Source organism: Pseudorca crassidens, chromosome 12 (assembly GCF_039906515.1).
Source record: "Pseudorca crassidens isolate mPseCra1 chromosome 12, mPseCra1.hap1, whole genome shotgun sequence".
Lineage (NCBI taxonomy): Eukaryota > Metazoa > Chordata > Mammalia > Artiodactyla > Delphinidae > Pseudorca > Pseudorca crassidens.
In genome coordinates this window covers 61,353,401-61,378,047 of record NC_090307.1, presented here as the reverse complement: position 1 = coordinate 61,378,047, position 24,647 = coordinate 61,353,401, and the positions used below count along the sequence as shown (strand labels likewise).

The 24,647-nt window shown below is 43.8% G+C and overlaps 1 protein-coding gene across 7 annotated transcripts in view; it reads right to left on the bottom strand.

Annotated features, from left to right (window-relative positions):
* The window catches only part of PTPRM (protein tyrosine phosphatase receptor type M), a 754,490-nt gene that overhangs the window by 245,443 nt on the left and 484,400 nt on the right, over window positions 1-24,647 (bottom strand). For all 7 annotated transcript variants that reach the window (XM_067699674.1, XM_067699676.1, XM_067699675.1 and 4 more), the window contains one exon: window positions 109-241. In XM_067699674.1, coding sequence (XP_067555775.1) covers window positions 109-241 — 133 coding nt within the window. The remainder of the gene's footprint in view (window positions 1-108; window positions 242-24,647) is intronic.

The window sequence follows — 24,647 nt, the reverse complement described above, 5'->3', positions numbered from 1 at the left end:
ATCTTGGTCATCAAAGCCAAATGAGTAACTGAGTATTTTCACACACAAGAAGCCTCTGGGCAAACAGCGGGCCAAGAAGCATATGGGTGGCAACGGCCGGGAGCTCACCTTTTCTTCATGACCAACACGACTCCAAGAAATATAATCACGAACAGCAAGATGCCAGCGATGACTCCTGCGATCTTGACTGTGTGGTCTGTTTGTTTCTCGGGTTCTGGGACTGGTTTTGGAGTGGCAGCTCCTGAAGGGGAGAAGAAACAAGAAAGAAGACACGGTGGGTAAGGGAGAATAAAAATGTTAGCTTTTTAAAATTTTGCTTCATTTAACAGAGTCATAAGACTTATCAGAGTTAGCAGACAGACGAGCTTTGATTTTTTTTCAACGGCTTTCACAGGCGCTGAAAGGAATGTAATTGTTCGCATTGTTCTTCCCTATTTCACTAAACCCCAACACAAGTTGGAAAGCACACCCACGACTGACCCTTTTATAAGAGACTCTTCTCAAACACAGTTTTTAAAATATTTTTATTATCTCTATGGGCTCCCTGATCTTTCTGCCTTTTAGAAACTTGCTACCAACACAATAGACATCCTCAGCCTTTATCCAAAGTTGATTTGCTGGAACATTTCCCCCAATTATTTTTCATAAATGAAGCAGTAATTCCATAACAATATTAGCCCAAACACCTGGAGAAGAGAGATAAGCTCACTTACTGTGCATTTTACCAGCAATTGTTTTTTTAACACAATAGAGATTTTTCTCCCCCTTGCCTTTGAAAATCTAAATCTAGGTCACATCTGGTAGGCAAAAGACTCCTTCTAAGCAATTTATTCACAAAGTGGGAAGCGGACGATGATCACACTACTGGCACCCACATTTCGTATCTGTTTAAATGAGATAACCAGGGCCTTCCAGTGGCCACTGTCTTAGCTCTCCTGCTTTCCCAGTTTCAAAACACTATCTGTCCTGTTTACAGTATAATGTGATGGAATGTCAAGTCTGTGTCTGATGAAATATCCATTTCCTCTGCTAAATGAGTTCAGGATGAAAAATATTAGGACTGAAATGTTCAATTCACTAAACAGAATCCACTTTTGAAAGGCTTCTCCCTTTTTAATCAGAGCACGACAGTCCTTGGCATCTGAGCCATCACGTCCCCTCCCTAGGGAGACAGGGCATTGGGAAAGTAGGAATTTTATGCCCAAATTTCTCATGTTAGAATTTTCTTCTTGCTTTTGTTGGTAAAAATGAAATCAGCACTGGCTATGGTGCCAGCCCTTTCTACTCTTCCACTGGGTTTTGCATTCATGCTTCATCTGATTCTTGAAAAACTTAACCATCACTGTCTCCTGTGCACTCCAGGCCGGGCTTAGTCTAAGATGAGTCATCGCAGAGAAGCAGGGTGTCAAGCTGTAACTTTCCATCTGTTTCCACTGGAACATATAAATGTTTCTTTCAAAAGTTATTCATATTAAGATTTTATATGAGACTCTGCACCCTGAACATGGCCGTGGCCATCAGACAGACAGAGCTGCTCAAGGTCGGGGAGAAACACAAGGCAGGAGACGGAGGGCCACGATCACCCGAGTTTCCACCCCACGTGTACTTTCCAATCAAAGCAACGGTTGCAAGGAGAGCAGTGGTGATGTGAAAAATCACACCTTATTAAATACAAACCCTGCCAGATATAATGACTCTTTACAGGCCATTTTTATTTCTGACCACTTCAGGAGGATGTCCTGTTATTTTGTTTGAAAGAATATCCCTCAAACAGTTGTCCAAATGAACCCTGAAAATATTTACTGTTTTTTATTATAATAACATCTGAAGTATACCACTACAACAGGCCACTGGAACATACAGCCAAGTGGTAGATTTGGAGGATACTGTTACTTTGAATAAACTGCTAAGAAAAATTTAAAGATTCATTGTGTATGTTTTAAAAGATGAATAAAAGGTGAAAAAAGCCATTCATGTAAAAATAACATATTTCAAATTCACAAAACTGACAAAAAGTCCAATGGTTTTCAATTCTGATTTTTTTTTTATCCAGTTTGAAAACTTAACTTAAAAAAATAAAATCTAATTGCTTTTATTCTTCCAAATGCTGGCACATTGGGGACCATTCCATTTACCTCACTAGGGATAGAATGCAAGTTCTCCAGATATGTTTTCTAAATAAATGATTCTCTAAGTTTTTTGTAACTAAGTTATTCCAGTAAATACAACACACAGGGAAGAAATTATTTAGAAAAACTGGATTCGGCTTAAAAATTTAAATTTAAAAAATTACAAGGATTCAACTCATACACTGTAAACACTCCATAAGAGAAGAGAGTCCTGTTAATGGTCACGTGTTTGCTTCTGTTACGTTGTGCTTTAGCCTTTTTCCTAAGCTCTGTGAGAAGTGAGGAGTGACCCTACCTATCCTTGGGTCAGGGAAAGAGATCAGCCCTGCGGCCCCTCATTCCCTGCAGGAAGCACATTGCTATGCAGCCAGCGAAGGTCAGGATCATCATTCTTTAGCACCTACTTTTAACTCATTTCACGTTGCAGGTCAAGAAAATGAAATGTTCAATCTCTGTGACACACAGGTGCAAGGTAACCATGGCAGCAATCATGCAAAATGGGGGAGCAACTGATAAAACGTGAGGAGGGCTGCCCTGCAGGTCTGTGCGCGACCCTCCCTTTGCCTGAAAGGTACGGCCACCAGCTCACCGTGGTGGGGCCTGGGTGAAGGGGCTCGTTCAGGTGTCTGGTTTTAAGACTACTCTGGGGAAACACAAGTTGGGCTGAAATGAGTCACGACCCCGGGAAAATCTCGCTAAGGTGTGTCATTCACTGCAGGTTCCCTCAGGGACACACCATCCCTGCCTTCTCCGTGAGCTCTGCCCTCCATCCCGGCCTGAGATGGACATCCTTCCGTCCTTCCCCCACAGGATGCTCTTCTCTCCCCGTTTCTTGCTTTGGAAACACGTGCTTGTGAGCTGTCAGTCAGCCTCAGACAGAGGATAATTTGTGACAGAATGTGGTTGCAACTGATAGCTTGGTTTTTTTCCCCCTTTACCCAAATCTATGCCCGTAAGAGTGTAATTTACAAACTGCTTGGCAAGAGAGTTGTTATAATATTTCCCCTTCCGTTTTATTTTCTTGCCGGGTTTCTAACGGTATAAACTTTTATTCTTTTTTTCTTGGTATAAATTCTAATTCTTCATGGAAAGGTGTTTTTATTCTCTTCTACTGTGCATCCTGCTTAGAGGTTACTGCACATGTAGCTCCTTTTAAAGAGAATAAATTCAAATGTATGCATTTCACAGTGGGCATTATCTAGGCTTGGACGTATTCATTAAAATGATAAATAAGCTAAATGTTCAGGGGGAAGGAGAATGAACATCATCTCCGCAGATGCCCACGCTGCTGACTCCCAGTGACAGCTCCGGGTGTGTTGTTTTGTTTCGATGACCAAAAAAAGTTTTTTTAAAAAAAGGATGGTATTCCAGTGAGCCTGCATTATTTAAGGTTTCAGATATAATGTATAACGTGAAAACTCTCAAAAGAAAGGGAGCGATTAGCCAATGCAGTGTTTGGCTGGTTTTCAACCTGGCAGGAAACAGTCCATCCTGGTCCAGTGTTGGACGTTAAATTCAGTAACAGCAGCTCTCAGGCTGAGAACTGGATGTACTCAGCCACTGGCTCGAGGGTCTGGGCCCAGTTCTGACCACTGAACAGGCTGCATAAATTTCCCCCGAAGACCCACAGACACCAGCCCAGAAGGACACGGAGGCATCACCGCTGCCTGGAGTGGCTGAGCCCCCAGGGCAAGGTCTTCCTCTCCTGAGCAAACGGAAAGCCTTTCTAGAGGGAAGGGAGGGGGGCGTGGCTACCCAGAACCTCTGCACGATGGTGACTAGGGCTGGCTGCCCTTGACTGTGGGGGAAATCAGTAATATTCTCCATTTATACATCAAGAGTTTATTGCACATCCAACGATGTGCCGTGTGCTGTTCTAGAAACACAGCAGTGAGCACGTGGGTAAAACAAAAGCCTCTCTCCTTGTGGAAATTAGATTCCTGTGGGACGCAGACCCAGAGGTAAACGATACTGTGCAGGTTGTTAATCGGTGCTCGTGCTACAGAGAAACCCGTGTTGGGTGGGGATGGCAGGGCAGCGCGGTTGCCGCTGAGCTCCAAGATGGGCTATCAGAGAAGAATTACTGAGAAATAACGTGTGAGCAGAGACCAGAAAGAGGAAGGGGTGTGAGGTATGCTGACACCCAGGGAGGACAGTGGAAAGAAAAAGTTTAAAGCTACAAGACGAGACTGTGAAACACTGAGGTGTGACTGGAGTGGATATGCCGGGGAAAGTGGGGGGCACAAGGACAGACTTGGGGGCACCTCAAGAGATCCTGGAAGGACTTCGCTTCTCCTCTGCACGAGATGGGAGCCACGGGGGTATTCGGAGTGGAGGAGGGATGTGATCTGGCTTAGCTTTCAACAGGATCACGTAGGATCACCAGGGTCACTGGTGGCAGTGTTTAGAACAGACCGTCGGGGGTCAACAGTGAAAACAGGTATGTCAGTTACGAGGCTATCGCGATAATCCGCACAGGAGATTAGGATGGTCTGGAATAAGATGGCAGTGGAGGTTGTGAGACATGGTCACACTTGAGATCTATTTTGACGGTCCAGCCATCAGTATTTGTCCATGAACTGGATGGAGGGTGTGTTGATACAACATCCAGGTTTCTGGGAGGAGTGACTGGAAAGATGGGGTTACCATGTCCTGGGATGCAGAGGACTTGGAGGGGCAGGTGTGGAAGGGTAGGTGGGGAAATCAGGAATTTGGTTTTGGACAAGTTAGTTTTGAGATACTAGACACCCAAAGGGATCTCAAGTAGGCTGTGGGGCATAAAGGGGAGAGGTCTAGACTTGGGGTGAACATTTGGGGCGTTGCCAGCAAAACGATGGTCTTTAAAGCCATGAGACTCAGGAGGGCACCTGGGAGGTGAAGAGAGAGGGTGCGTCACGAGGAGGGACCAGTAATGGAGACGAAAAGGAATGGCAGATTGAGGGAGGGGGGAGGAGGGAAATCGGTGAGGAGAGGGAGGAAGTCAGTGTGATACAGGCAGAGAGGGAGAATCGCCACGGAGCCAGGGAGGAGTGTGGGGATCCAGGGAAGCTCTCTTCCTTAAGACGCAAGAAATTAGGGCATTCTGAATGGTGATGCGCACGGTCCCCGAGAGAGGGAAAAGCTGATGACGCAGGAGGGAAAGGAGATGGCTGATGGAGCAGTGACCTTGAAGGGGCCGGAAGGGATGGACCTGGAGAGAGTCGTACAGAGAGGTAAGGGGGCGAAGGTCTAGGGGAAGAAGGGGGAGGTGGACACCCAGGCTCCTTGAGAAAAAGGGCCTCATGAGATAAATCCGGATGATCTCAAGGCAGATGGTGACGGACATGTGCGGGTTCGGTGGGGTTGCAGGTTTATCCAGGCACACAGAGCTGGGGCCCCTCCTCCCTGCTCACAACTAGATGAGGAAGTGCGGGAGGAGGAGAAAAGGCAGAGAGGGCCTCTTCTCCGAGTTCCATCCCAGTGAGCAGATGGGATGGACACCGATAGTGACATCCCTGGGATGGACACAGGATGGACCCCTTGCCCGAGCCATCCTATGCCCATCCCTGTGATGCGGCCGATCTTGGTTTTCACAGTCTTCAAATAAACAGCTCCTTTTATGCTCCAGGTCCTGTAAAGAGGCTCTGCAGGGGACTCGAGGTGAGCAAGACGAGTGACACCTCAGCCTTCCGTGCCCGCTGCAAGAGGCCACGAGAGGTGCCACGGGTGAGCTTCAAAACCCAACTGGAGGAAAGAAGGACGTTCCCTTTGGAGAGCAATGAAGGCTACTGCCTCACCCAGGCCAGGGGCCTCCAATGTCTGGTCCAAGTGGCTGACGGGAACTGCAAGGATGCAGGAGCTCACGGAGGGCACCCCACTGGCCGCACATAGTGCCCTCCGGTCTAAGAGCGCCAGGCACTGGGCGGATGTCGGTGCCACTCATGGAAATACCTGGCCCGCTTCCTGATGGCGGACCTGGTGTTTGGGTTCAACGTTTGCACTGAATTCAAACAACAAAATACTTCATTCTCACAACATGCAAAATCAAATACCAAAATTCCACTTCTGGTATTTGAGGGGGGAAAGAGAGAAAAGAGTCGGGGGACAGCAACTGTGGGAAGTTGCTGAAAAGAGAAACAGGAGGTTGAGAAACCTTATGAGAAAAAACAAAATGGAAGCTGTGGAAACATGTAAGAATACTGTTTCTCTGAGTGTGTTTCAGAGCACTGGTCCCCAGAGATATTCTGAAGTATCCATTGCGGAAGCCTCAGCCACTCTGGACTAACATTTTTATGACTTTATGGAACAGAGAATCTATTTCAAATAATTTTCATAGTTATTTTTCACCTTTTGCAGAGGTCTTTTCTTTTTCTTAAAAATAGCAACACCCTGGTTTTAAAGATTATTGTCAGTTCTTTCATGTCTTGCTGCTCAGAAAAATTAGAATTCCTTGCTATCTATGTTTGCTTTTTCCAGCTGTACCTTAACATTACATATAATCACGAAACATCTCCAAGATTTTTCATTTAAATTGTACATCATTGTTTCTCCCTCTGGGAATGCAAAGTCAGTCAGTACCCCTGGAATAATCTCCGTTCACACTTTATGTATTATTTGTAACCTGATTATGCTTTTGAATTTATCATTCTTCCTTTGTACCTCATTTCCACCGTAGGGCATGCAGGGCATGTATGACGTACAACTAATAATCAGAAACATAATTTTTCATATAAAACTGAGATGCTAGATTGTTTGATATATACCATCTCTAAAAAATTAATCTACTTTTTAATTTTTGTTCCAATTTCATGACAGTTACTGCTCTCATTTATTGATGGGGCCTACAGCCTGTGGGTAAGATGATCAAACCCTTATAACTTACTTTCTGGAAGTTTCCAGAGAATTATTAGTGCCGTTACTGGTCTGATGAAATGGCTTTATTTTTTCCATCTGCATTTCTCAAATCACCATCAAGTAATAAAATGAGTGAACAGCTTGTCAATAAGAAGCCATCAACTGTGTTCACCTTTCATATGAACTGAATAATCAATAAAGGAAATGTGAGTGGGTGATTTTGAGGATGTTATCAGTTAAGAGTGGACATTTCCAACAGTTTCTTTAAAACTAAACTTTGAAGGCGTTAAAATAAAAATCAACTGTCCCTGACATTTTTTCCATACTTTGTGTCTTGGGTCATGCTTATGTTTAGCTCTCAGAAATCATTTATGTGGGAGAAAGGATCACACGGCATCCTGCACAAAGCAGTAACTGTTTGCCAAAGACCCTTGCAGCTTTTTCTGCTGCTTGAAATTGGTCATTCACTCTCTTATCAAAAAGTAAGTGTACCTAATAAATTCTATGTGCTTGCTAGAAAAATCCGTACTTCTGAGGTTCAAAAAGTATACAGGGTATAGCAAACTGCCTGCAGAGGTGTGACATGTCTTTTTACAGGCCAATGAGCCACACACACAAAAAGTGACCCTCAGAGACGTACTGAGGATTCCTGGGATCTCAGCAGAAAGTGGGGTCACATCATCTCCTGACTCTCATTTACTAAGCATATAATTTTCCTCAAACAATGAAGTTATTTAAGAAATAAGGCTTGGGCTTCCCTGGTGGCGCAGTGGTTGAGAGTTCGCCTGCTGATGCAGGGGATGCGGGTTCGTGCCCCGGTCCGGGAAGATCCCACATGCCGGGAGCGGCTGGGCCCGTGAGCCATGGCCGCTGAGCCTGCGCGTCCGGAGCCTGTGCTCCGCAACGGGAGAGGCCACAATAGTGAGAGGCCTGTGTACCGCAAAAAACAGAAATGAGGCTTACATTAGTTGTATCATTCTGTTCAATATATTTTAGAACAGAAGTTCACTAATTACAGAGACTTCAAGAATCATTCCAAGAGCTTTTGAATATGCAGATGGCTGGGTTCCCCAGGGACTCCGGATGGAAGGTCTGAGGTTGGACCCAGGAATCTGTATGTTCCGCCCTAGGTAATGTTCTACATGACATGAGGAAAAATCCAACCAGAGAACCATTGGTCCTAAATATCTTTGAGGAAGGTTTCCACAGACTATGGCAAAATGGGAAAAATACTTAATTGGGTGGTTGTTTATAAAATACCTCCTAATATATTGATATCTTACTTTATCATTTAGCCAATGTCCTTCATTGCACTATTTTAAAAGATCCTTTGACACAATGAAAAGGCAAACCTGGTGGAATCAAACTCTGGTTATACGATCACCCAGAATTAGCAGGGATTGGAAAGTGTTCTTAATCGTAAAGGAATTTAAAGTACGCTGATCAACTGCCCAGGTGCTACTAAATTAGATGGAAAGGAAGAAGGCTGATCTTCGTGAAGACCTACTTTGTGTGCCAGGTATCTTACGTAACCTTTATTTAACATCACACCATGAGGTATAATTAATGCCATTTTACAAATGGGGAAACTGAGGCAGCAGAAGCAGTCAGGAAGAGGAGCTTGTCTCAAGCCAGTGAGAAGGGACATGAGAGTGGGGATGGGGGGGGTGGGCGCTACACTTGGGATCCCGGTGTGACCCTGAAGCCCACGGGATTCACTGAATCTCCACTTCCGCCAGGAACACAGTAATCACTCGGGTGGTTACGGGTGACGTTCTGGAGGACAAGACTCCAGTTTAAAACATCATGACCAGTTGTAAAGAGCAGAGCCTAACAAAAGGTGAAGATAAATCAAAGTGCAGAACAATGCCATAAGGAAGTTAAAATCCTGCAAGAAAAATAAGACAAATAGATGAGGGCAAAGGACGCCCCAGGCCTAAGTCCAGACAAGAGAGGCCAGATCACTGTGGTTCTGAACTGGACCGGAGGAGTGACATGCATGCGATCCTTCCAGCGCACAGTGTGCTGGTCAAGGCTGAAAGGGAATCAAAGAAAAGAAACACACATGATCGGCAGGGTAGAAAAGAAGGACTGTGATAAAAGGCAAAGGGCACTTATCTAACCAAGGACGGACCAGCAGGTGCTACGGCTGGTCTGGAGCTTCCCAAGAGGAAGTACTATTTCTCACCCACTTGTGACTTGTAAGCGTTAACCTGATGTCTGTAACCTAGTGGTCACCTGATAAGTCCTTCCTGAATGAAAGTCTTAAAACACAGAAGTTTTTTTTTCTTTTTTTAAGTAAATTTATTTATTTTTATTTTTGGCTGCATTGGGTCTTCGTTGCTGCGCGCGGGTTTTTCTCTGGTTGCATCGAGCGGGGGCTACTCTTTGTTGCGGTGCACAGGCTTCTCACTGCAGTGGCTTCTCTTGTTGCAGAGCACGGGCTCTAGACACGTGGGCTTCAGTAGTTATGGCTCGCGGGCTCAGTAGTTGTGGTACATGCACGGGCTTAGCTGCTCTGTGGCACATGGGATACTCCCGGACCAGGGCTTGAATCCGTGTCCCCTGCATTGGCAGGTGGACTTTTAACCACTGCGCCACCAGGGAAGCCCCAGAGGGGGAGTTTTAAAAGAGAACGTTGACCATGTGCCATCTGTGTATGTGAGTAGAATGTTTTTGAATGTATAGGCTTAAACAAAGGCAGGAGTCCATGCTCCTGCAGAGAAAAGCTGCCCCTTTTTCCTCTCTGTATCCTTGGTGCCTAGAACGTAGCATGTACTTAATAAAATTCCAAGCAAGGAAATGAATTTGGTTGTCCAGAAAGGAAATTTTGACCCTCAGCACATAAAAAAGAAATATATTACAAAGGAGATTTATTTACTCTACCCTCAGGTTGAAGAACAGTCACCTGACATTAGGTCAGTTTACCTCCCTGCCCAATGTCTAAAAATTCAAAAAACGCTATACTTTCTTCATCTCCTTTCCCACTGCCATGGACCTGGTTCATTTCTCTTCTGGATTTTGCTCTTGACTCCTAAGGAGACATCCCAGCCAGCCGCTTAGACACTCCAGCCATACTGATCTTCCTAAAGAAGAGCCCTAATCATGCCATTCTTTCATTTAAAAAGCAAAACAAAAAACCCAAAAGCCTCCTAATGCTTATTACAAAAGGCAGCCAGGCCTCCTATGAACCGGCTCCCAGCCCCTTTCTTAACTTCATGCCTCTTCTCTCTCTACCTTCCTGCATCTACCTGGGTTCCAACCAAATGGAGATGTTCAGTCTCCCCCAGCCCCCCACATGCAACATCTCCCCTTTGGTCCTGCCACTCCTTCTCCATGGACCCATCCCTACTCACATTTCCTAGGTTCAATCCTACCCGTCCTTCAAAGGCCACCTAGCCCAGCACTGTTCCTGTGCCTTTGAAGGAAGTATTCTCTCTCCTACTGAACTGCTATAGCACCTTCTTTTCACCCCTCTTGACTATTTTCAGCCTTGAGTTCAGTTATTTTGGTAAGTCCTTTATATTACATGCTAATATGCGTTCCTTGGGACAAAGGTGGTTTTACTTTTCGGCCCTCACATGATCCGGCCCAGCATCTTATTATGTGCCCGCAGTTCTCGCTGAATCAAAGCTCTCTCCCAATAAGTCTCACTTTAATTTTTCTGTCTTTCTCATCTGTACTCTCTTCACAGCCGACCTATTCTTTTTCCATTTGTGTTAAAGTTCTCAGACATAGGGTGATGGGTATAAAAGGAAAGAAAAAAGAGGAAAAAGTAGAAGTGTAAAGACAAGTCCAATTTTGTGGTCTTTCCTCCACCGATCCCTGGCATTTAGCGGGGGGTTACTAAGACAAGTGGGGTCTGCGGCTGCCTTCTGATGACCTTCCATGGCCATCAAGACAACATGCTGAGAAAGAAGGACCATCTGAGCCTTGGCTCCAGGGACCATGCTGGAGACTAGCCAGGGCACAGAAGGCTTTCCTCAGTATGTTGATGACAGATAAAAGTCTTTGCCAGTAAATTTACTGACCAAACTTTCATCAATGATAAAATGGGATTACTAGGAAGAAAGAGCATGGAAATAAATACTAGTGGCAAAATATTATATTTCCAGCACCGAAACAGTGAGATATATGTCCATCAATGATGAGAAAGTTAACTGGGTACATATCAGACAGACAGGAAATGAGTATCTGTCAAGAATAAAGTGTTATGAACTCAATACTTGTAATGATTAGGTAGCTGTAGACCATTCTTCATGATCATATGTTGAATTTGTTTTAGAAGTCTTTAAACGAGTCAAAATTTCTGCTGGAGAATAATTACAATGGTCTGGGACTTTTTAGAAAGCAAAAAAAAAAAAGAGGAGAAACTTGTAAGATAATGCTAATATGATTACAATTATTATGAGTAATTTTATTTAATAAAATGGTTATATCATTCCTATGACCTTACTTTAGAAGCATTTTCTAACTTCCTTGTTACTCAGGGAAGAAATAAGGTAGAAATCTGAAAATTCCCTTTATTAAGCCTTTAAACTGGCTAAAAGACACATGTAAATCACTCTGGTGTGCGGTGTGTGTGTGTGTGCACACGCATATTTATATATAAATATATGCCAATGTCTAAAGAGATTATTCAAAGACATACACGAAGTACCCACCAAATTGGTAATACCCCACAATGTTTTTTTTTTTTTTTTGGTCACGTTTACTGTGAAGTTAGATATAATCTTGAGTAAAAAAGAACAAAATTAAACGACTGCAAGGACAGCACCTAGGCAAAAATCCCAGAAAAAAACTGGTATGCTGATAATGTGTTTTGACCAAGAACTCTAACTTGAGTAAACTGTTGTAATTAATAATAAACCATAATTAATAACTGCATCATTAGCAATACCAATAAGTACATTATACAGATTAAACTGAACATCAATTACATGGCTAGAGTGATGTATTGCTTGGATATTTACTGGAGGAGATGGGAAAACTCATCAGAGATTCTCATAGATGTGCCGAACACATGCCATTTATTAATTCCCGGGCAGGTGCCAGGCTGATTTTCAAAGACTGTTTCTGAGAGATAGTTATTCACTCTTCTGAATGAAAACAACATGTTGAAGAAAACTTATGTTGCTTCTCCTTCCCTTACAAACCACTCTATATTTTTCCAACTTCATACCCAGTGTCTGAAAAAGGTCCTCAATGAGATAATCTATCATCCCTCTCAACAGAGTTCTATTAAAGCACATCGTCTCGTGCTCCCTTGAGAACCAGTGTAATTGAGGGACAAACACAAAGAGAGGTGTCCACATCTAAACCAACGACAGTGAGGAAGGAACAAACGAACCCCCAAATGGCCAGGACCACAAAAGAAAGCCTGGCGTTTTATTCCGTGCGCTGGGCTACAGGGAAGTGCACACTAGGTTAGGCATTGCTTTGGGCTATTACTGCTTCAAATAAAGCAGCTGTCTTTGAAAATGCAGTGGTTTTTTTTTTTTTTTTTCCATCAGTAGCATCATCATCATTGTTGCCAGTGGCAAGAGAACAGGCTGGGTCCTGCTGAGGCTGTTTATATCCCAAACGCAGGTAAGTGGGAAATACCATCTGTGGGAGATTCATCACAGGTCCTGACATATAATAAAATAATCACATTGCTCTCACGCTCCAGTGCTCCTGGAGACCCCAGTAGCTGTTCGTGTAGATAACACCCTACTTAGCATCAAGAAATCCTTTCATTTTCTGGGAAGTTCACGTTTGAACCTCTAGGAAGGGCGGGGTCAGCATTCAAGCTTGGGAGGGGCGGTGGCCTGCATTGATTACGTGCTTGAAAGCCCTAACAGCCATAAACAATCCTCTATCAGGACAACAACAAACAACAAAGCCACAAAAGAAGTTACCAGCAACTGCCAACTCCTCTGCCTTGACCCGCAGCCAGCTTTGTGAGAGTCCTTTACACGTGTTACTGTATTAATTCTCCCACCGCCCCCTGTGAGGTTAAGAAATAGATTCTCACGTTTTACAGACATGGAAGCTGACTTCTGGAGTTTAAGAGATTTGCCCAAGAAGTCTGGACCTGAGCTCACTACCTTTTATCTAAAGCAAATACTTTCTGAATTGTACGCTGGGACCCAGAGGTTCCCTGAGAACTGCCCTGTTAAATCCAGGCCCAGATTCCTGTCTGACATGTTTGAAAATGGCCCTAGGAAGTGTGGCTTTGAAGATGATCCGGAGTCTAAACTGGAGGGCTTTCACTGTTCCCTCTGAGCTGATCAAGGGTAGCTGCGACTCTTAGCACTTTCGCATTATTTGTCCCTATAAGGCAGGCGGGAGAAGACAGGCAGAAGCTTGAATCTGGGCTTTATCCTGAGTGGCCCACCACTGCCTTCAAATTTCTTTGAAGTCCGTAGCTCTATTTTTTTGAATGGAGCATGTAGATGTTGCCTTTTGCTCTGTGATATACTGATTTTTAATGCAAATAATGTTTTAAATGATTCACCACCAAGGAAAGTGATACTCCCTTCTGGAAGCCCTGGATTCCAGTCTGACAAGCATATGAGATGGGAAGGCAGCTAGACAAGGGCTACAGTTCCACAAAGGAGAGCGACCCCTCTTTCCCCCTTCCCCTTGGGGCAACCTTTCCAAAGAGAGAGAGAGACAGGTTATTTGATTAAGAATATATGGTCCCTAAGCTAGAAAAACCATGGCCTGAGAACGAATCAGACATTCAAAGCCAAACCCAAGATTCTATCACATGAAAACAATGACAACTCTACAAGCAGTACATATGTGCCTGCGTGTGCCTGTGTGGGGGGATTTGAATATGCTAGAACTTCAGAAGTCAATCTTTTTAAAGACTTTGGGCCTCCCCGTCAGCCCTCTGGAGACACTGATGAACAAGTTTTGACACTGATATTGTCAAAAGGGCAAATAAGATGAGGCACCTGGGTTGAAAGGACTGTGCTTTTTCAACTTTCTGTTTTGGTCCTGGACCTTTCCCTTGATTCTCACATAAGGTCAGTAGAGTATTTAAAATAAGAATTCTTTCTCCAGAAAAGAGTTTTGTCTATGCTACATCTATCCTTGAAGTTTTCTTGATTTGCTTCCTCAACATCTTGCCCTGTTAAGATGCTGGAGGAAGTCCTGACTTCTTTTCCATTCTGACTCAGTACACTGGCTCACACCCATAAACACTTTAAAAACCTCTCACAGGGACTTCCCTGGTGGCGCAGTGGTTAAGAATCCGCCTGCCAATGCAGGGGACACAGGTTCAAGCCCTGGTCCGGGAAGATCCCACATGCCACGGAGCAACTAAGCCCGTGTGCCACAGCTACTGAGCCTGCACTCTAGAGCCCATGAGCCACAACTACTGAGCCTGAAAGCCAAAACTACCAAAGCCCGCGTGCCTAGAGCCTGTGCTCTGCAACAAGAGAAGCCACTGCAATGAGAAGCCCATGCACCACAACAAAGAGTAGCCCCCACTCGCCACAACTACAGAAAGCCCATGCGCAGCAATGAAGACCCAACGCAGCTGAAAATAAATAAATTAATAAATTTATAAAACAAAACAACAACCTCTCACAAATACTAAGCATTTTACAGTATTCTAAAAATACTTATTTATAGGAGAAACTAGTTCAAAGTCAACCAAAAATGCACAGCAGTAAGACATGGCCCTTTGCCTACAAATTCTCAGTGGAATTCACTGCTTTCTTAGACATTAAGCTGTTGGAATTCATGTTGATGCCTTATGTTCTAAATGGTAGTCACGTTTTTCTAAAGCAAGTAAAGTGCTGAAAACCAAAGTATCACAATTGGTATCTATCAACAATAGTCAGTGAATGGCTACAATGTTGTCTAGTTCCATGCTAGCCATTGAGGTAAAAAGAAACACCCAGTAAGACAGGAATTGTCACTCAGCTTTAATAAATATTTTAAAAAATATCCAGGCCTTTTCCATGTTAACTGATATCAAGTATGAATTAATGTAATTTCACTATAAAATTGATACTATATATTCCTTACAGAAAAGGCAAGAATAATTTAAGTCAGTGACATAAAATCTTTTGTGCAAAATCTCTATTTTTTAAAACTGCAGCCATTCTTTTTCCCAGTAGTTTGCACCTTTTACCCAAATTTTAGTTTATTTTAAGCTCAAAACTTTACCTTCAGCATTCCTTTTGGATATGCACAATGCACTAGATTAATAACAAAATTATAAGGTAGATTTCCTAAAATATAAAATCTCAATTTATGCTTTTCAAGCCAGGAAGCTCTATGCCTTAAGCAAATAAAAGACAGTTAAACATATTGTTTTATCTTCCTTTATCACACTGCTGATAGAAAGAGAAAACACAAAAGGATACTGAAAAATTAAATTGCTCTCTTACACTGAAAATCTTTTACGTAGAAATTCTAAAGTTTATGTAGTAAAAATGGAAAACAACACTATTTCAGGGTAATATATATCTTTTAAAATATATTACTTCTGAAACTAAATGCTTGACATTTGACTCAGTGTTTCCTTCCAAAAATGACAAGGAAAAAGGAACAGAATCTTCCCTGGCAGTCCTGTATCCTCTCACCATTGTCTTGTAACTGTACCATTTTATAGATGAAACTGCCATAGCAAAACGACAAATACAACACATAAAAGAACAAAAAGGGCAATAAATTACCAGTGACACTACAGCCCATTAAAATGCATTCAGCTGCTGTTGCAGGAAGAAGAAAAACTTCCCCTCACTTTATATTCTTCTAGATGAAAAGGAAATTTTAGAATCCTCAAGCAACCCTTATAAGAGATGCTGAAATTCCAACCAAATTCTCCTCACATTAACTGCCCATGTTGGCCTCTGAAATGTATAGCACTGATACCCTGTTCCCTCTTTACTAAGAAAGGCCCAAGACGGGGCATGTGAAATGCTAATCCTCTGTACTGATAGGATACTGCATTTGAAAAAAGCCAGGACACCTAACTAGTTGGAAAATGGTAGGTCTTACTCAGCCACTATTTCCAATATATTGATTATCAGCTTCAATAAAGAGTTTGGCATTTTAATTGATAAGGAAGCCTAAAGGAGGCATTTTCTTTGCTTAATTTTCACCCAAAATTCTCTCAAAAGGTCCAATCGAAGCTCTATGACTCCATGACTGGGGAATAATAGGATAGTACGTTTAGAGCCCAACTGATTATAAGTTAACTTATTTCATTATGCACTTATCGTATTACGAAGAGTTAAAGAAACTGGTAAATTTGTTGAAGTGGGTTATTTATCGAACTGTTTTACGTTGGTCCTAACAAAGATGGTAGACAGAAGTTACACTTCCTTGAATCCTCATCTCTTAACGCAGAGCTCATTACCCATCAAACTCTCCAAGGAGATGAGAGGGTCTTCAATGTGAAGGATGAACGAGGGAAGCTTGCCTCCTAAAGTACGGACAGTGGATGCTCGTGGAGCAGCGCAGAGCACAGCCACAACAGCTAAGGGCTTCAGGGACTGAAATGCTGCGACTTATTTTAATCAGAACTGAACTGTACGCCCTTCCTGGAAGTGCCGGACAGGAGGCTAGCCATCGGAGGCCCATGGGACAGTTGGTCACGTGACACTCTGTACCACCTGGAGACCCAGTCCTGACGGCGTGACAGTCAGGAGCCCCTCTCGGGGGGATGTTATTTTAAAAAAGTGGTGTGGAAATTAGTTCACACCTTTAAGACCATTTTACCTTTTAGAAGTGAATTCATTCCATTGGAAAATGAGAGCTGGTCTCTGAGTACCTTTCACGTGCCCAGCTCTGAGTGGCAGGTTGTGGAAAGTATAAAGAGACATACAATACGGCCCCTGGAGTAGTAGATAAAACTATTTCCACACAGCAACGAAGAGTCTGAATGCTACAACTAAAAGATCCCGCACGCTGCAACTAAGAGCCAGTGCAGCCAGAATAAATATAATTAATTAATTTAAAAAAACCCCACCTATTTCCACACATATTTCATAGTAGACACAGGCAACTATCTCCAGTACAACACTTTATGAGCCTAATGACTGAATTCTTTTTTTTTTAAACATCTGTATTGGAGTATAATTGCTTTACAATGGTGTGTTAGTTTCTGCTGTATAACAAAGTGAATCACCTATACATATGCGTATATCCCCATATCTCCTCCCTCTTGTGTCTCCCTCCCACCCTCCCTATCCCACCCCTCTAGGTGGTCATAAAGCACCCAGCTGATCTCCCTGTGCTATGTGGCTGCTTCCCACTAGCTATCTATTTTATGTTTGGTAGTGTATATATGTCCATGCCACTCTCTCACTTCGTCCCAGCTTACCCTTTCCCCTCCCTGTGTCCTCAAGTCCATTCTCTACGTCTGCATCTTTATTCCTGTCCTGCCCCTAGGTTCTTCAAAACCAATTTTTTTTTCTTTTTAGATTCCATATATATGTGTTAGCATATGGTATTTGTTTTTCTTTCCGACTTACTTCATTCTGGATGACAGACTCTAGGTCCATCCGCCTCACTACAAATAACTCAATTTCGTTTCTTTTTATGGCTGAGTAATATTCCATTGTATATATGTGCTGCATCTTCTTTATCCATTCATCTGTCGATGGACGACTGAATTCTTGAAAGGGCAAAATATAACTGTCTGCAGCTAAAGGTGGTGGGACTTTATCTCAGTGAGCATATATTCAAGCAGGATTGCTGAGTTTCATTATCCTTTATCTTCTTTGCCAGTTTTGATTCATACGCATACCCCGGTGAATAGCGCTCAAAATAAATGCAGTGGTGATCTCGGGCAAGAGGCTGAAAGAAACCATCCCACCTCCAAGGTACTCAACGTGTTGCTAAGATGTGTTGGAACCTGTCCCTTTAGTTTCCTATCATATGTTCTTTCATGTTGATTGTAGATGATCAATAACCCAGGGCAGGGACTCAGACTGTATCAACTCCCTGGAATTTAGCTCTTCTATTTGTATCCACTCACTCTGTTCTTTTCCTCCAGGCTGGTGGATGATCTTCCATTTCTTAGGGTTTTATTTCAGTCTCTTGGCCTTTTTCACCTCTCCTCCAATGTTTCCAGTGCATCTGGGGTGTCTAGTGCAGACGTGAACCTGTCTGCCCCTCTTGCAAACACCTCAGTTCTTCCTACTGTTCTTGATCAAACCCCATACTGTAATTTACAGGGTCACGGTCGACCTCCTTTCCCCTGTACAACCTGAGTGCTCGTGCATCCTTCCAGCCACGGTGGCCGTTTTCCAATCCTTCATTCTTGCTCAAGCTACTTCCCAGCCTGGAGCCTTTGCACATGTTGTTCCTGCCACTGACTGAGCTACAGGTCAGTGAATAATCCTACCACCTTCACGCTGTAGCCAGTCCTTGGAGCTACACAATGTGGCTAAGACCTGCTTTCAGTTATGTCTTCATCTTACAGAGAACCTTGGGTCCACAGAAGGACACACTCTGCCTCTCTGCATTTACCCTGCCCCAGATTACTGCTTACAAACAGCACCAAGGACCCACTGGTTGGGTCTGACAGGCGGAGGTGGAGAAGTGGACAGACGCAGTCTGGGACTGGGAGTAAAACAGATAACGTTGCTGTGAGTGGGTGGGCCTCTCTCCAAACAATTCAGTGAAAAGGAAACTTTTCTATGGCTCTGGCCAAAAGAAACGGCTTATTAAAACTGTGTTTTTGTAAATGGGTTGCCAAACCATGAGTCTATTTTATTTGCAATGGAAAGGTCGACTGAATTAGAAATATATACTATAAAGAAGAGACATATTTGGCAATTAACATAAAATCAGTCAAAAGTAGGCAAAATAAACCAATGTCAAAAGATTCTCACCTTCATTCAAAATTTGTTCAAAATCTACCTATCATAGTGAGGAAAGCTATAAAATACCTAGGAATAAATTTAACAAGGAAAAGCATCAACTGTGCAGTCACTCAGTAAATAATTTTGAACACCCTCTAGTAGAACAGGAGAGACAGACAAAGCCCTGCTCCCATCATATCCTAGGAGGGAGATACAGAGTCATCAGGGAACTTCCAAGAGAGGCAGAGTGACGGGCTGGCCGGTGGCCAGGGGGCCACCGGGCCACGGACTTCAGGGACCACGGTCTAGGGAGGTCTCCCGAGGAAGTGACACTTGTGCTGAGCCTTGGTGCTGAGGAGCAGCTGGTGATGGGAAGGCGGGGGACAGAGCAAGTGCAAACAGCCGGTGCAGGATCAGCTTGGTGATCTGGAGAAGCAGAAGGAAGGTGGGCACTGAGAGTGAGGGATGTGAGATGAGGATCTGTGAGGCCGGGCTGGAGGGTGCAGCCCCTGCACTGTTGATGCCAAGCTCGGAATTTTATTCTGCGTGCCATGGGAAGCTCTTCGACAGCTTCTGAAGAGGAGTGACGGGGCCAGGCTTCGATTTCACACGCCACGTCATCTGCGACGTGGACAATGAATGAGTAGGGAGTCGTGGAAGTGAGTCGGGGACCCGTCAAATGCCTGGGGGGTGGTGACCGTGGGAAGGTGAGATGTGGCTGAACTTGGAATACCTTTTGCAGGGAGACTAGACAAAAATGACTTATATATTAAAAAAAAAACCCTCCAGAATTGTATTAAAAGTCGTACGACAAGATCCGAATAAATGGAGGAATCTATCGTATTTCCCACAGTGATGATGATGCATAAATTTAATAAGATTCCAAAGAGAATCTCGGTGGCATTTTTGGGACCTGGCTACCTTGTGGGCATTGGACCTTCTTGATGTCTAGGATTTATCAGAGCTCAGCAGACAGATTCCTGCCCTCAGGGAGCTTCTGTTCCAGGAGGGGGACAAAGACGGTAGAAACAGAACAAATAGGCACAAAGGTGCTAAGTGCTGTGAAGAACAAGGACGTGGTAGTGGAAAGGGACAGACTGTGTCAGGGAGACACAGGGAGAGAGGCATCGGGGGGCTGCACCCTTAGGAAGGCCAAGTGCTCAAGGCAGACCTCCCTGAGAAGGTGGGGCTCGAGCAAAGGCTGTAGGGGGTGAGGGGGTCAGGCAAGCGGGGATCTGGGGAGAAATGTTCCCAAGCAGGGGAAGCTGGAGCAAGAGCCTGAAGGTGGGAGCTTGGCTGGTGTGTCTGAAGGACAACAGCGGGGACTGGTGTGGACGGAGGCAGAGGGAGGAGGGGGTCAGGGAGGGGAGGGAAGCCGGTCATTCCAGGGCTTCTGGGCTGCTGGGAGGGCTGGTAAGTAGACGGAGAAGGATGAGGGCTGGGGGATTTCTGACACAGAAAAGGAGAGAATTCTAGTTTCATCAGAAAATGTCTTAAAAGCCAGTGTCATCAAAAGGTGATGATAACACTGTAGGAAGAGACAAAGAGGCCCTTCGCGCAATCTACATGTGAGATCTGAATACATGACATCATGGCCTTTCATTCCTGTGGGAAAGTAGTTGCTTATTTAATGATGAGACCAGCCTAACTGGTTGTTTCTCTGGGAAGAAACTGGACCTCTGCCCTGGAAACACTTCACGTCATCTCAGTGGTAACTTCTAGATGGATTCAAGAGTCAAAGAGAGAAAACACCCCAAATTCAGGGTCCTGGCTGGATAATCTGAGGGATGAGGAGAACTTCTCAGGCAGAACAAGCCCTGCAGTGGCCGGCTGGGTGGACGCAGCCTCTGTCACCGCTCAGGCAGGGGACATCACTGTGGCCAAGGTGCAGACCTCGAGAATGTCTGCCTGTTTCTGCAGTTTCTCCAGCGACACTCGGAAGGACGGGAACAGGCGCCGAGAAAGCAGGCTGTGGGGTTTCCTCAGGAGTCAGTGAAGGAATGCAGTGGCGTGTCTCGAACAGAAGGTTGTCCGTAAACAATGGAGTCGCTTCCTTCCTCAGTGGAGACCTAGTTCACTGACTTCCGTGTGTTATATGTTACATTAAAAAAAAAAAAAAAAAAGTCTGTTTGCTTTAAGAGCCACGTTGGGGCGAAAGAAATTCCTTGGGGTTTATTTCCTGAGAGCTTTGCCAATATACTGACAAAGATTCTTGCTGTGACCAAACTCTAGGTGGGCTCTTCTGAGCCCCTTTGACCCAACAGAACATTTGTGTCCTGAAGACGATGCCCAGAAGAAGCTGGTCAAACGTCCTCACTTCCTTTTCCAGATGCCACCAGTCCAACGAGTCCCTGCTGCTCACACGGGAAGGAGGGAGAAGGGACAGGATTCTCTCTGGGGCCAAACCCCAGTCAGGCTCCTCTGGGTCCTCCTCTCCACCAGGCCCCCACCTGGGCCCACAGAGACCTGAACAAAGACGGACATAGTTTCTAACAGCTTGAGGCTGCATCCCTAGGCGACCCCAGACCCCCTGAGAAACTCAAGGCTGCCCAGAGAACGGATGCTGGTCCCAGCGACACCTGAGGACAGGGCCCTGGCTCCCAGCCTCTGTGGACAGGAGGACCTGACTTATTCCATAAGCACCAGTCAGCAAACCAGATGGTGTTACATAGACCAATGTTTCACTTCCCTGACCCTACTGAGCCCCCATCACCCCTTTCCCACCCCCTCATCCTTCCTGTAAAGGCCCAGTCACCTCTCAGCAAATCATACTGGGGTGCAGCGCGACCCTTACAGGTCAGCAGTTACTGAAAAAATCTGTTTTCGCCACTTTAGCTGATGTCGGGCTGTGTTCATCTTTATCGACACACACATCTCCTACACGTATCTTTTCCAAAACTTCAAACTTTATGTGGGAATAAGTGTTGGCTAGTTCTCTATTTTTTTAGTACTAATTATATCTAGCAAGTAATTCTACATGCTCTGATGTATCTGATTTGTACCTGAATCCCAGAAGTCACCTTGTTTATACATACTCTACAATACAGATCTTATCATTTTAGATGTACGTCTTAACCAAAACAGATGATAAAAAGTACCTGTGGAAGAAAACCATTCTCCACAGCATCTCAGAGCTGGCTGGGGTTTTAAATCATAAATAGAAATATCAATATAAAATAAACAGCCTAGAGGTATTTATAAAGTGAAGTAAAAAAATCTTAAAGAGAAATTTCTAGCATGTGCAGCTTTTAATTTTCCTCCCAAAGCAGTTCTATATTATAGACAATTAATAACGAAACTGAGGGAACGAAGTAGAAAGAAGCATTTCCAGTTTCTAGAATTTTCTGTGTGCTCTCTTTAGAGTAGGAGTTTTGGGGTAAGACTGGACCAGTAATTCAATTATATATTCTGTTCCCTTTCATAATCCCCTAACTATGGTGGTTTAGTAAATTGTTTTTTAAAACTGTGCGTTACAACCCATTAGTGGGAAATGAAATTGATTTAGTAGGTAGCAACTAAATTTAAAAAAATGAAATAGAATAAGATACAGCAGAATAGAACAGGTCGGAATGCAGCTTATTCACACAGAGCAGCATTGGTAGGACAGTTTCTAAATCTTTTGCTTCAGTTAAACATCTGTGTATGTGTATGTGTGTATGTTGGGTGGTGATGTATTCCTACTGTTGACTGAGGACAAAAACGTTTAAGAAACAGCCCCAGTGTGATGACAGGCCTGCTTATCAAACATACCAGCATCCTGCATCTGAGATTCATTCATTCAGTGAATTAAATTAGCCAACATTTATGGGCACTTTTGCTGTGTCTGACACGTTCCAGGTGCTGGGAGTCAGTCACCGGGTGCTTGCGTTCTCTGTTACAGAAGGGAGGAGGGTCCCATCTACACCGAGGTGAACCGAACCAGCATGGATTACATTCTGGGACAACGGGATCTAGGCTGCAGAGAACTCACTGTCTTACCAAAGTTTCCTCTAAGTACAGCTTCCAATAGCATTTGTAGGGGCAAGATGTCAGCACAATTAAAACAAAACGGACCAGAAAATTGCTAGGCATTCAGAATGCATCCCTCGTGATTTCCTGTTGGCTTCCAGAAGGGCCTGTGTTGATCTAATAAACAATGGGTCACAGATGTGAAATGTTCAGAACTGTCCCACTGACCATTTTCTAAGCAACTCGACACGAAGAGAAAGATTTTGAAATACACGTCCTTTCCCATTGTTACAAAGCTGTTGTCTCTTCTCAACTACGAAATGACAAGCATGATGGTCATTTTTCATTCATAAGAGCATGTGTGCGTTTAGGTTTTGGTGTCACTCATGCAAGTATGTCTGATGCCAAGAGTCTGGGCAACCACACAAAGTAAACATATTTATGAGAGTTAGTAGCCCTTGACCCGGCACACAGAAGGTGCTCAATCAGTGCTCAATCAGAAGGTGCTACATGTCAATCGGCGATCGAATGAATGAAGACTCATGCTTGCAGTACAACTCAGGAATAGATCTATTTAAAAAAGACAGTGTTACTGCTATCCGAGTGGATGGCTGATGCAAACAGAAAATACAAAAGAAATATTACTTGAGCTTGAATTTATCTGGGTAAGAGTAACCATCACTAACAGCAGCAGGAAATACTGAAAAAAAGGACAAGAGTAGTTTTGTACTGGCTTTTCAGGCTTATTCTAACACTCCATCACTTTCATCCCTAATAAACCAAAGTAAATGGTGGTGATCACCTGCAGCCCTTAAAAGACAGCTGCCACATACTTCAGCTACGTATGCGTCCTCCGCAGACTAGTGACAAAATAACAAGGTACGATAGATTGGAAAGCTTTGGGAAGGAGGCTGATTTATGAAGTGTCTTCTTAATCATGGGAGCTTTAGAGAGAACACTATATTCAGAAGTTTCTCTTACTTTACTCCTAGTAAACCACGTGCTGAATTTGAAAGCAGTGGGTTATGGGGAAAGTCTCAAAAGGGGCTATTTAACTATATTCCCTACAAGTACTCATTTTACTAGAGTGAGGCCAACCTATTTTTAATGTTTGCTGACAAGACTGGTACCAGCTCAGACGTAATGGGGCAGGGGTCAGACTTGCTGAAGATCCCAGATTACCTTCAAGGTGGACACAGAAGCCTACGCAGAGTGCATGGGCCAGGCCTGAGACGTAAAGGTTTTAGAGGAGAGGACTTATGTAAGAAAGACACGATCCCTTAAGTACTTCAACTGTTGGGAGGAACACATCAGAAGTTCAGGATAAGAGAGTGTCTGCAACAACTGAACTTCAACCAGTAAAAGAAATATGCTTAAAAGAAACTTGAAAGCAAAGGCAGAACTGTTAGTAATAAGTTTATAGCTTTTAGGCCCTGAAACAGAGGGCTGAAAATATGTATGGAATTCCAGCTGAGAAAGAAGTAAAATTATCCTACAGTTCTTTACCTTAGAAAAAGCAGTCTATAATTTTCCTGAGTCTCAGTTGCTTTATATTCTAAAATAATAAGCTCACGGAACAACTTAAACATTCATGAATTCTTACTATGAGTTAAGCTTTACTTTTTTTTCTTAAATGTTAGGGTATATGCCTTAATCTCATACACACAAAACAGTTGCAGGAGTGGAAATTCTATGGAATGCAGTTGCATGTTTCTTACTTGGCTTCCTCACGCCTATAACTCATGCAACAAACTACCATACTGGGGATGCCTCTGAAAGCAGAACTTGAGTCCTGCTCCTGTGACTGTGTTAGAAACCTTGACAATGGCTTGCTTCTCTTGCAGGACCAAAGCTGGTCTTCTGGCATTCTCTAACCACTCACCTTTGATATGCAGTAATGTACTGGATTCTTTTCCTATAT